General features: G+C 41.8%; 1 protein-coding gene across 1 annotated transcript; it reads right to left on the bottom strand.

Moving 5' to 3' along the window:
• Positions 1 to 1,174: 1,174 nt before the first annotated feature.
• Positions 1,175 to 3,568, bottom strand: prr35 (proline rich 35). Its single transcript, XM_062443137.1, has 2 exons — positions 2,175 to 3,568; positions 1,175 to 2,000 (listed from the first exon to the last, which is right to left on the bottom strand). Exons 1-2 carry the CDS (start codon positions 3,566 to 3,568, stop codon positions 1,175 to 1,177), a joined length of 2,220 nt encoding a protein of 739 aa, XP_062299121.1.
• Positions 3,569 to 16,419: the final 12,851 nt, after the last annotated feature.

Raw genomic sequence — 16,419 nt, 5'->3', positions numbered from 1 at the left:
GATATTATATATTAATGCATGAAGTCTTTATAAATTGAATAAAAATTGCAAATAATGGTTTAGAAAACAGCTTAATCTTCATAGAGAATGATATAAGTGTAGTTCAGAAAATTGCAAATGTTATTTCAGTAATAACTCAATTTAGCCAGTATCAAATATTAATTGAAAAAAGTTTTAAAAAAAGACAGGCATTTTTACCTCTTCAGACTGAACATCCACTGAGGCTCTTCTAGTTTTGGCAGCTGACCTTTGCTGCCGTGTCTGGAGTGTGAGGGTGGTGAAGGGGCCACAGGATGCGGGGCAGCCCTGCGTTGGATGTCCTCCTTGGGGGCAGACAGGTACTCCTCTGTTAAGTCAATGTGGAGCTCGGCCCTGGGGCCCTGACCTTTGTTGGGGATTCCTGGATTAAGGAGCCAGACACAGGTGATCCCACTGATCGCCATTTAGCTTAAGGAGCTGCTTCACCTTTAGTACAGCCACTATGAATCTGTTTGTCTCTCATTTTAAACTTTAAATTATAATGATAGTGATGATAGAATTTACTCTCACACCCTCTCCAATCAAATGTTTTCTTATCATGTGTGTTTTGTATTCCTCTGATATATGGATGTTTACTCCTCTCGTTCTCCCCCTTATTGTCCCACTTGAATAAAAAGAAAGAAACACTTTGTTTTTTACTCAATTTATTCCAAGAGATACAGTGTGTATTATACATTTTATTTTCATCAAGTGAAATCAAGCCCGACATGACATCCATATAAAACCATTTACCCTTTAAAACATTTTACTTACATTTATTTCAAAAATTACATTATTTACACACCCATTCAAAAGATTGTCTCTCAACATGATTTTAAAGGACTTAATTGGTCTAATTATTTGTAATAGAAATAAGTGTTGATGTTACATTTAAAGATATTTTTGGGAGGGTCTTGTTGTAACAATCAGTGTCCATAGTGCATTTGTGAGACTTTTCTCTCAATATTTTGTTATTCATTCTCTGTTTGTTCTATAAGGTGCAAAATATTTGAGGTTTTTGTGAAGTTAAACTGAGAATTACAGTGGCAGTCCTGTTTCAGCCAGTGAAAATCAAAGGCATGCCAGTAATTTTATAGACAACTGCATTTGATCAGTCATGTAGACTCAGTTATGTTACAGTCAGAGGAACAGAGGTTTAGTTGTCTGTCACTGTCAAAGGACTTGGAGGGCACTGTGCTTCCAGCCGCTGTATGGATGGGGGTCTTTTGGGAGTTTTGGCAGAGGAGGGGATTTCGGTGAATACCACTGATCGGCCGTCAGGGCAGAGCAGGACGCTGGAGTCTGCCTCACACTTAGTGGTTCTGCTCGGCCATAAGGCCTCAGCCGGACTGGGCCTCATGCCAAGACCACCTGGAGAGAGAATCTCTGCGTTCACCACAGACGCACCTGCCTGATTCATCCTGATCAGCATGTCCAGTGACTGCTTTCGACTCTCCAGGGAAGCCTTCATCACCTTCCTCTCGCTCTCATCCTCCTCGTCCTCTCTCCTCTCCTCTAGCTCCTCGTCCTCCTCCTCTGTCTCTGTCGTGTTGCCTTTGAGACTGCCATCCTCTCTCAGGCCTTGATCACCGACTGAATCTGTTGAGTCTCTTTTGACTGAAAGGTCAAGTGGCCCGTCGCTTTGGCGAGCCGTCCGCTCCAGCGCCTGGTGGATGTGGGAGAGCTCGCTTCGGATTTTGCTCAGGTGTTCCCAGAGTTGGCGCTGGGCGGGAATGTCCTCCTTCTCCAGGTGGGAGATTTTGCGCTCAGCCTCCTGATACTCCTGCAAGGCCTTGGAGAGGTCACCAAGGAGAGCAGCCACTGACTCTGAAGCTCCCTCCCCTATTGTGCGGGCAATTGGCATGTCCTGGCTATTGGGTCCCGCAGAAGTAGAAAGAGAGGATGTTTCACTGTTCGGACTAGTGAGAGGATCGTTGTACCACAATTCAGACGGCCGGGTCTGAAGCTGAACATCCTGTGAACTAAAGATAGGAGGAATTTAGGGATTTTCAAACTCCAAAAAAAAAGAAAAGAAATACCTTTAACAGGTGAACATGTATTTTAATACCTCCACCGCCCCTCCTTTAACTCATTTTACCACCAATAATGCAAATTACATTAAAAAGAAGGAAATGACAAAATGAGGAAAATCTTACCTGCCATGGTAGAGAAGTTTATCTGATGCCATATTAAGAGTAGATGCACTCTGAATATTCTTCAGAAGGTCCGAAGTGAAGACCATAGCTGGCTTCTTCTCCACAGGTGTCTCATGGTTCCCCAGTGGGGCTCCTGTCCTCTTGAGGCCCCAGCTCACTTTACCTTCCTTAGCTGTAGCTTGCAGTTTATCCCCCTGCCTGTAGGCCTGGTCTGGAGATTCTCTCTGAGGTGACACCCAACCAGCAGGGAAGACAGCAGTGGTCCCTGGCCGCAAAGCAGGCACTTTCCACAGATTGACTTTGGACTGGAAGCTTGTCAAGGGGTTGTTTTCTAAACTGTTTGGGGATGTCTTGAGCGCTTTGCTGGCATCATTCTGACTGGAAGTCGGTCCAAACGTGTGCTCGCACAGAAAGGGGTAGTAGAGCCGAGAGGGGATGAGAGTTCTGTCTGCATGGGTGCTGGAAGCTGGGTGCATCAGCTGAGCGGCAGATGCGAGGAAGGGCAACTGGGCGAGCTGTGCATGGGTCTGAGCTGTGAGACCTGTGGCAGTGGAGGGAATAGCTGAGTTCATGTAGGAGAAGAGGCTGGGGCTGATGGGATAGCCTACCCCAAGTAATGACAGGTTGAGTCCAGTGGGATCCTGGTAATCCACCAGGTTTGGCGGAGGAGGGTAACAGGGGATTGAACTACTCACTCTGGATTGAGCACTTTCTGCTTTAGCCTTAGTATGGCTGGACGCTAGAAGCCGCCACTGCTCTGACAGCAGCTCAGGAGCTGTTAGACATGTCTTGGATAGTTTATAATGCTTCAGCTGGGCCTCTACCTCCACTGAGCGTGCTCGTAAAAGCTGGTCTTCAAGGGAGAGCATGTCGGCCATCAGAAGCTCTGATTCTGGTGCTTTGGTTTTCTTGGTGGCGCACTCTGCAGTATCTCCTCTGGTGCTCTCTTTCGTCAGCCCTGCAACCTCCGCTCGCTCCCCTCGTCCTCCCTCCTCCTCGTCTTCCGGGCCCTGGCTTTCCCTGTCATCACCTTCCTCCTCGACACTCCTTTGCTGCATCTGTCTCTCCTCAGTCCGTGTTACCTGCTCCAGCTCATCTTTGCCAGCAGCGTGGATGCCGTGTCCCTGCTGAAAGGGTCGGAGCTGGTCTGGATGCAGGATGTTGCCCTTTTTATAGGGCCAGTCTGATTCTATGAGCAGAGACAGGGAGTTCTTGCACAGGCTGTACTTCATATGGTTGTACAGGTGGGACTTCTCCATGCAGGTAAAGGGGCACTGGAAGCACTTGTAGTTGTAGGGTTTGCCCCATGGCCGTGGAATATAGTGAGGCTTCTTGGGCTTGCGCTCCTTGTGCTTGCTGGCAGAAGTCACTTTACAAGCGTCGTCCTTGGACATGATGGAGTTATAAAGTATATCTCTTTATATGTATAAAGATTTTGTGATTGTATTTAAATTACAACAATTCAAGGTAGATTTTTAGATTTTCTATCTTTTGTGCCAGGGTTCATTTCATTCGCTCTGAGCTTTTCTTCAGCTTTGCAGGTAAATAGGGATGAAAAAGAGCATTCTCTTGATAAAAGTGGGGTAGAACCTGTGAACACACAAGACAATTTTGTATGAATGAAGGAGATATTCTTGAAAAAATCAACTCAGGAACAACAGATAAGAGATTCAATATTTCACCAATATTCATCATTTTCACCTCAGAATTCGTTCGTCATGAAAAACAAAGAAAGTTTGCAGAAACAGCTCTGTAGAAAGTCCAAATATCTGATTGAAGTTGTGTGTGCACTGAAGGGTGGTATATATCATTATGCACATGTGTGTAGGGTTGCCACTAAACTAACTGCAGGGAGGCCCACGTTGCCCTGTTCTCACTGTACCTGCCACTACTCATTAGTTCCAGTGCAGTACCAAGCGCTAGTAGGGCCCAGGGCTGGGGGGCAAACCGGCCATCACAGGGGACTCTGCACCTGTGCAGGACGCCTCACAACACTCAAAGGCCTGCTGCTTGAGTTTGGGGCCAGACCCTCGGAGGCCGGCTAAAGGCACATCACGACCAGGCTGAAGGTTGCGTACAGCGGGTATGGAAGGGAGAGGAGTTGGGGGTTTGAGGCCTGGTTCCTAATGAGAGCCTGGCCTCATGCCTATAGGGCGTCATTAGTGCCAGGACTGGGATCTGGGTCAGGACATGGTGCATAAGTTCAACTGCTTTCCTGTACTCGTCTCATGTAGTCTTACTACCTCTGTGTTTGGAGTTGGCTCATAACTTCACAAAGGTTGAAAGCATGGATTATGAGAGGTTAGATTTTAAATGCTGAATGACAAAAGGGTGACTGATATTGTAATTGAATGTCTTGCAAGTGAGACCAAAAAACCTCTCAGCACAAATTAATCTTTTGAGTTTTTATCCATCATATAATTGATGCTATTTTTCTTTTTCTAACCACATTTCTCCAATATATAAAATGTAATGCAAATAGTTTTTACACTACAATACCTTTGGATTTGCTCACAATGATTCACTGTCCTAAAATCTTCTCCCTCATCACTTTACAAGCAGCACCTTGTGTTCTGTCTTTTTATTTCTATTCCTCTTCATCTTCTAAAATTACAAGACTTCCATGCCATATGTTTAATTAATATCCATCCCTGCTAATCCCTTAAATAAAATAAAAATTTCCAACAGTAAATGCTTTTCTTCTTTGGTTGAATCACAAAAACTTTTTATCCTTATTGCACTTTAAGCCAAGCCGTTGGGTGAACCCTGCGGTGCATGAAGATGAAGATGAAGGAGTGTGCTCCTCAATTTAAAACACTCTGCTTTGAGGCTTTTTATTTTGTCTTTTTCCTCAGGTCATTCAAAGATAAAAGTCTGCGTGATGCTGAGGGAAAATAAACTTCACCAACTAATTTTCTGTGTATAACCCAGACTGCTCATGACAAAGTTTTGAAATAAAGGCCAGTGAGGCAAAAACAGGTGATGGATGGCCTGTTATGTTAAGAGACAGCGGACAACCTCATCTGTGAAACCCACAGCAGGAAGAATGATGATGAAAGACATGGTGAGGCTAACACAAGATGGCAGGCTGTTGCCAACTGCTCTCCCAATTGGACCCTCAGAATTGGCCCGTTAGTGCCTGACCATTTGATTGGCTCACTTGTCCGCCCTGGGGCTCTGACCTGGGCTTTGAGCTCATAATGGAGCCTAACAGCTGCTGCTACAAGCCAATCAATAAAAATCATTTTTACAGTGGATTTTTTTTCCTCTTCTGGCAACTGCTATCTGCCTGCCTCTGCACTGACTGTGCACTGTGGCCCCCCCTCTGCCCCATATCCAAACCCTGCGGTCTTGTTTTAAGCTTTTAGGGCTGATGATCAAACAAGCCTAACCGCTTGAACATCTATTGCTGAAATTAAGGAGGTTCACCACACTAAAAGCTTTGACAAGTTACACGCAACAACAACCACATCACTGACAGCCTGGGATGGGCTATTTATACAGTCAGTAAATGCACATAAGTGCTGAAAAGTAAACAGTTTTAAAGTGCATAGGTTTTAATATGTGCATATATATATATATATATATATATATATATATATATATATATATATATATATATATATATATATATATATATATATATATATATATATATATATATATATACATATATATAATACTATATACTTTATGTTAAAATCTTTACCTTAGATGGTTTTATGGATGATTAGTTGCTTGATTCTCTCTGAGAAGAAAAAAGTCCTGGAAAAGAAAAAAAGACAATTACAGAATAACAGTTTTATTGTCAGTTATCATCACCTGGTCATTACTTCCTCATGGTTCTTTTTCAGTATAATTAGCCCTAATTTAATAGTGCAATCAAATCATTTTTGCCAAAAATATTATTAAATATATTATAACATATAATAATAATATATTATTATTAAAACATGCCATAAAATGATTTACTGTCTGCCTGGCATGCAAGTTTGTCAGCAAATCAACATCTGAATCTGATGATAAATGATTACAATGTTCCACAATTCTTCATTTGAGTAAATGGAATGTGCAATTGAATTGCATTTTTAATGCTACAAATGTCTTCAATTAGTCACAAAGCAGCTTAGAATTTAAAAAAAAAATTGCTTCATAACTATAATCGTGTCCAAATTTGATCTCAAAATGAAATAATTTACAACAAAACTACAATTAAAGTTCACATTGAAACCTTTTATGTTACAAAAACTGCAAATGAGCAGTTTCAAAATGCAATGATCTCAATGCAAGAAAAAGCACCATGCACATCAGGCCTTATTTTAATCTCCTGTTAGAATATTGCTATCTATAACTTAATAAACTAATCTACTTGCATGCTATGAGCTACTTAATTAAAAGAGGAGAAGAAATGTATTCATCCATACCTAGAGAGCGTCCCGGTGTGGCTGGCTGTCACCCCTCTGCAGCGGCACTGAGAGGGCAGCGCGTCCCGCTCAAATGGGAGCGCAGGAGCGAGTGTGGAGATATATATTGACTGGGAGCATTGCCCGGAGGCACTACAATACAGCAGCCCCCACTCCCCCTTCCCCCTCCTCCCTCCCTCCCTCTGGATTGTCAAATGTGGTCTCTACCTTGCAGCCAGGATGCAATATAACAACCTACACAGTATTGGAAAAGGTTAGGTTAGTGATGGCTTCTTGTTATAACGGAGGGTGGAGATGACATTTGTTTGGGTTAATTTCTGTATGATGAAAGCCTTTTCAAAAATAGCTCCGTGTTTGTTTTATATTGCTTTCAAATCTAAATCTTGCATTGAAAAGTGAACAATTGTTTCCATTTGATACATTTTCTGAGTTTATAACTGGCTGAAGTTCTGCAAACTCAACAATATTCTGTTGCTGATTGTTGAAGACTATATTTGTTTTTTGATCCTGTTTAAATGAAGCATTGTTTTGTTTAGTTTTTTGGTTATCCAGGAGAGGCATAAGGCTTTTCCTCTAATATCCGCCCTGCAAAAAAAAAAAAAAACCCTAACCAAACTGGAACTGAAAGTACTGTTATATTTGAAAACCTAATTATATTTGATCAATTTATATTTGATTATGCAAATGTAATTCTTCAATTGGAGAAAAATATTTTATAACTGCGGTTAAAGAAACTGCTGATAAGAATTTGATTCGTAGCAGAGATAACTAACGTGAGAGCTGACTTTTGGTGAGGTTTACATTTCTGTATCTTCTCTATTAATAATACAGTATAGACCTTTAATTTTGATGCAGGTTAAGTGACGAATTCAAAACATAAGAGAAACACTTAAACTATATGCTGCAGAGAAACCGTTTATATGACATATTTCACACAAGCAAGCCTCTTATTCTCTCTTTTGCTGTTCTGAAACATGCAGTTACTAACAGACCATTTTTTGCCCTCTACATTTGTCTTTGTGATTTACAGTGCGTTACATTTACGGAAAATGTGTCCTAACCTTATAGGAAGTATGGGAGCATGTCGGTCTTTATGTGTGCGACGATCAGTGTTGGACCTGTGAATTTGTGTGATCATGTGTGTGCACCTCTTTGTTCTTTGCACCTGCATGAGCCCTAATACAGCACATGTGAGTGTTAACGTCAGCCAGGTTATTCAGGTAGAAGTCTGTCTTTGGTGTGGGTGGAGGTGGGGGGGGGGGGTTCTTTCCTCTTTCTTCCACTTCACTTCACCTGCATCGCAAACAACAGCCTGGTTTTGTTGGCATTTGAAGCGACCTTTCTTTAGAAGGAGGTGTTTAGTGCACTGGTAGCGTACTGGATAGGTTACTGACATGAGCTGTAAGATCACATCCACAGGCAATGACTGACATATGTCTCCTCTGACACTTTAGTTTCCTCTTTAACTCTCCCACTCTACCTGTCCTTTATCCCTTTGTCTCCCACACACTCTCTATCTCTTTCTCCTTCCTCTTTATGTCCTCTTATGCTACCATTGAATCCCATCCTCTCACTTACATCCCTCTCAATCTCCTCTCAATCCTTCTTTCTCCCTCCTCTCTTCATCCCTTTCTCTCTTAACCTATGGAGGGCTTTGGGTCAACTCCAGGTTCTTCATTTCCCTTCTCTGGCTGGGTGGGAAGCGCGCATGCTAGGCCCCCTTGAGAAATGTCAGTGTCCGTGTGCTGGGAAAGTCGGGGCCCCTTCACGAGCCATCAGTCCCGCTGTCACATCGAGGCGGCCAAATGGAGACTGACAGGCCACTCCATAGAGCTTAACCATCTGTACCAAATGTGACAGCAGGGGAAAGAGGATGTCTGGTAAATCAGGAGGAATGACAGGAGTTCACTGTGACATGGAGGAGGGAGAAGAGAAAGAAGAGGGGCTAGCGAAAGAGAAAGATCCTCCTCTTCTTAAAGCGTACATGGGACACATGGGAGATGATGTCAGGTTTTTTTCCTTGAGAGAAAGAGACTGTTTCTCTGCAACTACAGAGACACTTGGGAGAAGGTGTCAATTTCTCCTTTTACGTGTAAGTGTGCTAAGTGAGGACTGACTCCATCAGTGCTGCCACTTCCCTCAGCCTCTTAATTGTCAGATCCACAAGTCTGTTGTGGTTTTGAGAGAAAATGCTGGTATGAGAGATGAGGGAACAATGTCTGGTATTCTTACAATAATTTAGCCATTTAGCCTCCTTCCACTCACCTTTGGGTCCACATGATAAATGCACATTAAAAAGTAGAGACTGAATTTTTGTTCAACTTTTTATTGAAAGGTTTCCAGATAAATCAAATGTTGTGTTTATGATTGAATTGTGCTGACATAAAATTGTGATTAAATATTTCATGTGATAGACAGAGGCTTTGGTGGAGCACTGAAATGAGTAAGTGCATACTATGTGTGGTACTGTACAACATTGGGAAATATGTTTGAACATAAAAGCTAGTTAGTTGGAGGAAGAGGGAATATTCAGGTTTAAGGAGCCAAATTGAGTAAAATGTGATATTTTGCCTTTGAATCAAATTAAAGAGAGTGTCATTCTGGAGAAAGATTGTTAATATTTTAAATAAACACCCAAAGAAATGACCCATCCTTTCGTCACTTCTGTTCCTCTCACACTTGATCATGAGTGGGGGAAAAAATCGCATCATGTAAGCGCAACAGTCTGTCCACACCCTCAGCTTCTCTGCGGCCTCCACACTTCTCACTCGATTCGTATTCAGCGTCTCTGTCCACAGAAGCAGCCGCCTGAAAGCTGCAGCTGCCCCGGAGTTCAGAGGACAGCAGCCTGGGAGGACGAACTGCCTTCACCAGGCTGACTGACTGCAGACATTTACTGAACCAATATAGTACTGGTCAACTACACAGGAAAAAATCAACAAAAAATCCATCAATTTGTATTGATTGATAGAAGTTGAAAACACATACAACAGGATATATATGATTTAAACAGCTGCCTTCTCAGACTACACTTCACTAAGAGCAACAGAAACAGACTCCAAACGTAAAAAAATGTGGGAGTCTCCATGAGACTAGTTCGGATTCAGTGTGGATTGATACACTGAATAAAATGGAAGTATATCCGTTCCATGAGAAAAGACTTCCCTCTCTCTCTTCCACCGTTCAGTGGGCGCTGGACCATTTCATTTGAATCTGTTTGATGTTTTTTTTTATAAGATGACTTTAGCTTTAGTTTAGCTTAGCACTTTGTGGAAGTGTCCGTCTAGACTTTGTTACAAACAATCAACTAACTCAGACACATAGCATCATTATTTCTGACATATATCTGATTTATTTGGAAAGCACAATATACTGGACTATTGATTACACAGCCTGCACTGCCAAGGGACTACAGATGAAAATTAGCTGTAAGATAACTGCTATAATACATCAAATGTTAATATTTGTTTAATATTGTACATGGTCCCTTAAGAATGAAATAACTGCAAATCTGTGACAAATACTTATGTTCTCACTGAGTAGTAGTGTATGAAAGAGGATATTATGCAGGAGCTTGATTCAGCCGTGCCTATTTCCTTTTTTTTTTTTTTTAATGTCTTTTTTTATTTCTTTTGTTTGTATTTGTTTTTTTTCTACTAATAACCTTGCTGGTAATATTTTTTTAGAGCTGAAATGTTTAGTTGATTAATAGATTAGAAGATCAACAGAAAGTCAATCAATAACTATTTTGATTATTACTGAATTGTCATTTATTAAGAAAAACTATGAAGAAATTCTGGTCTTAGCTTTTTAAATGTGAATATTTTCTGATTTCCTTTGCCCTTTATTGTAGTAAACTCAATATCTTTGGATTGTGGACTGTTGGTCGGGACCAAAAAAAAAACACTTTAGGCTGCATCTTAAACTTTGTGAAATTGTGACTGACATTTTTCACCATTTTCTGGCATTTTATAGGCCAAACAACTAAATCAATTAATACAGAAAATAATCGACAGATTAATCCATGATGTAAATAATTATTTGTTGCAACCCTATTGTTTTTCATTTAACAGACAGCAATCACACTCTTCCAGAAAGTTTTTCAGTAGGAAAAGTATGAATTTGAGGATGCTGAGACTTGCAGTGTGAACACAGAACTCTCCTGGCGAGTCGAGAGAGTTGTGGGTCCTTATGGAGCGGCATCTGGGGAGGCTGACAGGAGCACTCTATTACCACTCAGAGAAAGGAACCTGAAGGGGAGAACAACACCGCTACCAGGGAGATCCAGCTGTGCAGATGCCTCCAAACACACACACACACACACAAACACACACACACACACACACACACACACACACACACACACACACACACACACACACACACACACACACACACACACACACACACACAACACACACACACACACACACACACACACACACACACAACCAAACCCATGCAACCAAACAATTAAAATATATTTTCAGAATGTGCACTATCCAACAAGATGTATTTTTTGGTGTGAAGAGATATACAGATAGAAAGATGGATCACTAAATAGCAACCACTAACCCAGGGTTTTAGTCATTTCAGTTTTAGGCCTGAGGTCGAATAGCTAACAGCTCTTCTCTTCGCCTGCGCTGCTGGGCACATTAACTAAACTCATATCGCTCTCAGCCACTATCAATTATTCACCACCCCCTCCCGTCTTTACGTCTTTCCCCTCGTTTTCAAAAGAGAACAACTCCAGCAGCCATTGCCAGCTTTACTAACACACAGCCACAGTGACAAAACAACCTCCTGCCTTTGGTGATTTCCTTCAGTTTTCTTTAGCACCTAGTGTGTTTTATGACCTCAAATTATCATTATAATCTTAATCGTATTCTTTAGCATGCTAATAACGTTCTTACATCATTATTGTAATAATATAATTTATATACACTTATGCTGATGTATACTTGAGCAAATTTTTCACCAGTTAGACACCAGTTTAAATCAAGCAGAGCTTCAGTGTTTGCTTGACACATGCTTGAAACAGAGGCTTGAAACTAATGGCTGATTGCTCATCACATTCTCTCACACTTGATTGGCCTCTTTGCTAATTGAATGACAATGGTCTTGTCTCGGTTTGGTTCTTCTTAATTCCATCTACCCTCTATATATGTAGATGTGGCCCTGAGTTCTTTATCCCAATTAACTTTGGTATGGTATGATTAACTTAATGCTATTTATCTTGGGTTGTTCTAGAAACCTAATACCTCCCAGATATAACTGAATATTATGAGATCGCCATAAAGCAAAGAATTGTGTATATTAACCCTTTAACACAGTATAATGTATGTAGGCTATATGTATTTTAACCTCTGAAATAATAAACATACCCAGAAACTGTATTAAAATTCTAAGTAATTTATTACTTCAATTGTAAGGCAAAAATAATAAAAAAAAAATAAAGTATTAACTTAAACCTTAAGTGTATTCTCTACTTTCGTTCCTCACAAGTGTCTGCCAGTGTTTCTTTCTTAAAAATGTTCTTTTCAAACCATACAGTAGATTTTCCTTTTTTTCATTTCTAGCTTTAAACAAAATAAATTGCTTGCCTGTATCTTTTCCCTCAATTAGTGTCCAAACAGCAGTAATCACTCCACAGTAATCCAGCAAAAGGATATGACAAAAATAAAAATTGTTGCAGGTCTAATAGAGTAATGTGGTCCTCCGGAATAGGCTACCAGCCCATAGTCTATGAGTAGGATTGTAGCACCTGGGTTATATTCATGGAGTTTGGTGACTATCCAGTGATGCCAGAGGAAGTCTGAGCATTCCCGGGTAGCCTAGAGCACTATCTGGTTTCTGCCTCTTATTTCCAGGTGGGAAGCAGTCCAGATAAAGTTACTGTGTTGAGCTGGGTTGGCAAGCAGTGGTCTACAATCCATTTACATCACTAATTCGACCCTTACTTGATTAACGAGCAGCTTCAGAACTGCAAACTTAAAAGTAAAAGTTCTCCTTTACTCATAAACATGTCCTCTTGCAGATTATCTAGCTGGCAATCTAAGCAATGTTTGCTGTGAAACTTCGGGATTCCACACGAAAACTACCACATTAATTCTTTAACCTTTCTCTAACCTTTTGGCCTCCCCTTTTCTCCAGTCTCTCCCCTCTCCCCCTCTCTGCATGCAATCAAACACAATCAAACACAGACACCGACACACCCCTCCAGCCTCTGGAATGAAAAGGAGAATTCCTGATAATTCCCATTTCTGATCTTTTTTTCTTCCATTTCATGACTTAAACATTACTTTTGACTAAAGAGCACCCACTGTGTATGTGTCAGAAAAGAGAACTGACCACTTGTTTTGTATATATATGTATATGTACTGTATTCCCTATTCTTGGTTCTCTCATTAAGCGGTCACACACACACACTATTTTCTTTCTCTATCAGATACATCAAACAAACAAACTTTTCCTCTTGTCATGAGGTCAATATCTTGTTAGTGCACACATGGAATGAATCTGTGTACCCCCAACTGTAGTATGTAAAGAAGCCCATGTGTCCGCAACTTAAATCAGTGCGTGTTAAAGGTGCTGGTAGGCAGATTTTGTTACCTTTGGTAAGAGGCAGACAAGCTGTTTCTCCCTGTTTCCAGTGCTTATGCTAAGTTAAGCTAATGACCTGCTGCACCTTCATGCTTAATCGACAAACATGAGAGTGGTATCAATCTTCTCATCTCTGCAAGAAATGGATTAAGCGTATTTCCCTAAAATGTCAAACTATTCCTTTGAAAGGTTATTAATGTCTTTTAAGATGTCAGACACACATCCAAACGTCTTGACAAGATAGACAAGTGTCCTTTTCTGAGGTGAACTGCCCCCAGAGTATGTCAGACAGGGAACAGTGCTGGGAGCACACAGTGAGACATTTTCTGCTTCACACATAAATGAACACACACAATTATACAGATGGGGGATAGATGAACACTGGCCATATTCCAAGGTGAAAATACAGCCTTCAAAGTGAGCTGGGTTGATATCTGAAAAGGGCAGATGTCAAAGTTCAGTCATGACTGGAACTATGACTAGTTACATTTTTCTCTGCAAATATCTACGCCCTTCTGTGAGTCTCAACCAGATATTGATGCAAGTTTGTGGCATTGAATCAGTAGGGGAGAGGGGCTTGTTACTATCAGTCCGTCAGAGGCATTTATTTGGAATGAAAAGCAACTGATGCCTAACGTTCACTGTTTATCATTCAAATATCTGTTTGTGTGTGTGTATGAAGAGAGGTGGAGCTCACACCAACGCCTGTGCTGTGGGTCATTGACAGGAAGCAGCTGGTGCTTCAGTTGCCTGCTTTCGCTCATCGTCACAGTCTCTGTCTCCATCTCCCGTTTTCACCAGCTGCCCGCAAACACACCCGCAGGAGGTGGGGTCTTTTTTGCCAAGGCACCTGTGGGTGTCACCTGATGGGGGAAAAGCAAGTGGAAATGAAAGGAAGCAGCCGATTCTGTCAGAGCACATCAGGACTGCTGTCCATCACGACGCTGACCTTCAGGGTGTGTGTGTGTGTGTGCATGTATACGTCTATCAACAACTGACCCAGTGTGTGTGTGTAAGTATGTGCATATTAAGTCACTGACCCACAGGGAGTGTATGTGAGTGTGTGCATATGTTTGTTCATCAACGCAGGGTGTGTGAGACCATGTGTGTACATTAGTGCCTTGATCCCAGGGAGTGAGTGTGTCCGTAAACACATAGACCTTGAGGGTGTGTGTATGAGTGTGTGTGTGTGTGTATAACTGTCTATCTCAGTGCAGTGATCTGTGTAAGATAGCTGTTGTAGCTGGTAGGTCACTGACAACCCTAAACTCTTAAAATAAAAGCTCCTGATCTCACTCAGCAATTTCCCATCGAGTTCTGACGAATTCCCAGAGCGCAGAAGATCCGTTACCCAACAAATGTGTACAAAATCTGAACGCTAAAGCACAGCAAATGTCCTTATGCGTTGGGACCACGGTACCAGCATGCCCTCTTGCTGGGACCAGGGCTTTTATTCCCTCAGCAACAGGGCTTAACGCAGCACCGCACTCTGGGGACCAAGCACAAGAGCATGGTGTCAGTCAGTTTCCCAGCTGCAACCAAGCCCCCCGACCCCACCCCGCATACACCCCAAAGCCAGCGGCCCCTCACCTCCCCCTCCGCCGCCATCTCTGGGTTTGACTGAGGATGGACGTGGGTAGGCAGCAGGGAGAGAGAGCGGAGCGAGAGGCTGCACTGAGCTGCTCCTGGAGGACGGCTGTTCAGCTCTGGCTGTCCAAGCGGGAGGAATTGAGGGAGACAGGGACCAAAGCCCGTCAGCTCCATCCCTTAGGGTGCCTTGGCCTCCCAACTACAAGTTCATGTTTTAGCAAACCATATGTTCACCCTCTCCCCCCTACTCAACACCACCCCCCCACCCCCACCCAGTTAGCAAATAAACAAGTCAGGAAGCCATAGCTAGGGGGAAGTCTTGTTTCCTTCTCACTGGCTGTCAGCCTCGTGTATTCTCACTGCCGCTTCCAGAATCTCTCCTCTCACATCCCATGATTTGGAACTGTTATATACAGTAGATGGATGATGGAGAACATGCAATATATTTTGTGTTTTATTTTGAGTCCATCCGGTACGAAGGATTTTTGCATTTTTTGATCATGAAAGCAAGTCCTTCCAAGGCTTTTTATTTGGTATCGATACTAAAACTCAGTGTTGGTATTAGCACTGGTACTTTGTAACATGTCCTCTTAACCTATTGAATATTTTTGACTGATTTAAGTATAACTAAAACAGAATTGACCATGTCCAGTTAAATAAAACCCTGTGACTCAGTTTATATTTTAAACTCAAAATAAGCCAAGTCGCCTGGTTTTCTTTTCCAGTGGGTGAATGAAAGACAGTCCCAAACAGATGGGACAGCGTGTGTACAAGGTCCGCGGAGCCAGTCAGTCCTCCCTTAAGGCAGAGAAATTGTCCAGAGATGGACAGCTGTGCCCAGGGCAGGGCATACAGGAAGTGAAATCACACACAGTATTTATGGCTCCCTCAGGGTCTAGCGACTCACTGACCTGGCTATCCAGCAGCAGACAGGCAGACAGTTGCCTGTCCAAAGTTTTTCCCAAGGTCAGCCACCATCCATCACAATTTAAAGTTACAAGACTAGATAGAATTCAAAGAACTGTTTTTTTTTTTTTTTAAACTATTATTATAATTTCTTTTGCAGAATTCCAGTTTGAGGTTTGATTAACATATATATATTTTTTATTTGTATTGCACCTTATCTCTTTTTAGAAATGTTTGCCTTTATTGGATACTTCACAATGGAGATGCAGAAGAGAAACACAGAGAGAAAAAGATGGAGATGAAAAGGTCTTGATTAGGGGCACTGTGGTTTAGGTACTGTATTAGGGGCAAGTGTCAATGGGAAGAAGAGAGAAAATAGTCAAGAAGAATATGGAATATGCTGCAGTTTTGGTTATTTGCTTTTGTTCTTTGCACATATTATGGGCCATCTCTACATAAAGTTATACCAGGTTTAAACTACACAATATTTTTGTTTAACAAGATGTCATTATGTCAAATTAAGCTATTCTTATATATCAATTATAGCTTGCTGTCTTGTACGACTTGTGTGATGTCATTGGAGGTGCCAGGGGCTGACTTCCAGGAACAAGAAAGTAAACAAACAATGGTGTTTTCCTATGTTTCATAGTTCCACCTGGCAGAAAACATGATTCCTCTTTTGCCTCAACATGTTTTCAGTTGTGCGCAGAAGAGCGCCTGTG

This window comes from Scomber scombrus, chromosome 21 (assembly GCF_963691925.1).
Source record: "Scomber scombrus chromosome 21, fScoSco1.1, whole genome shotgun sequence".
NCBI lineage: Eukaryota > Metazoa > Chordata > Actinopteri > Scombriformes > Scombridae > Scomber > Scomber scombrus.
This window is presented reverse-complemented; position numbering and strand designations above follow the sequence as displayed.

Bases quoted from the DNA above. Each gene is read 5' to 3' on its own strand.
- prr35 (XM_062443137.1), bottom strand. From the start codon at position 3,568: ATGTCCAAGGACGACGCTTGTAAAGTGACTTCTGCCAGCAAGCACAAG. The intron at 2,001-2,174 runs GTAAGATTTTCC...TCCTATCTTTAG, and splicing joins AAACTTCTCTACCATGGCAG to TTCACAGGATGTTCAGCTTC.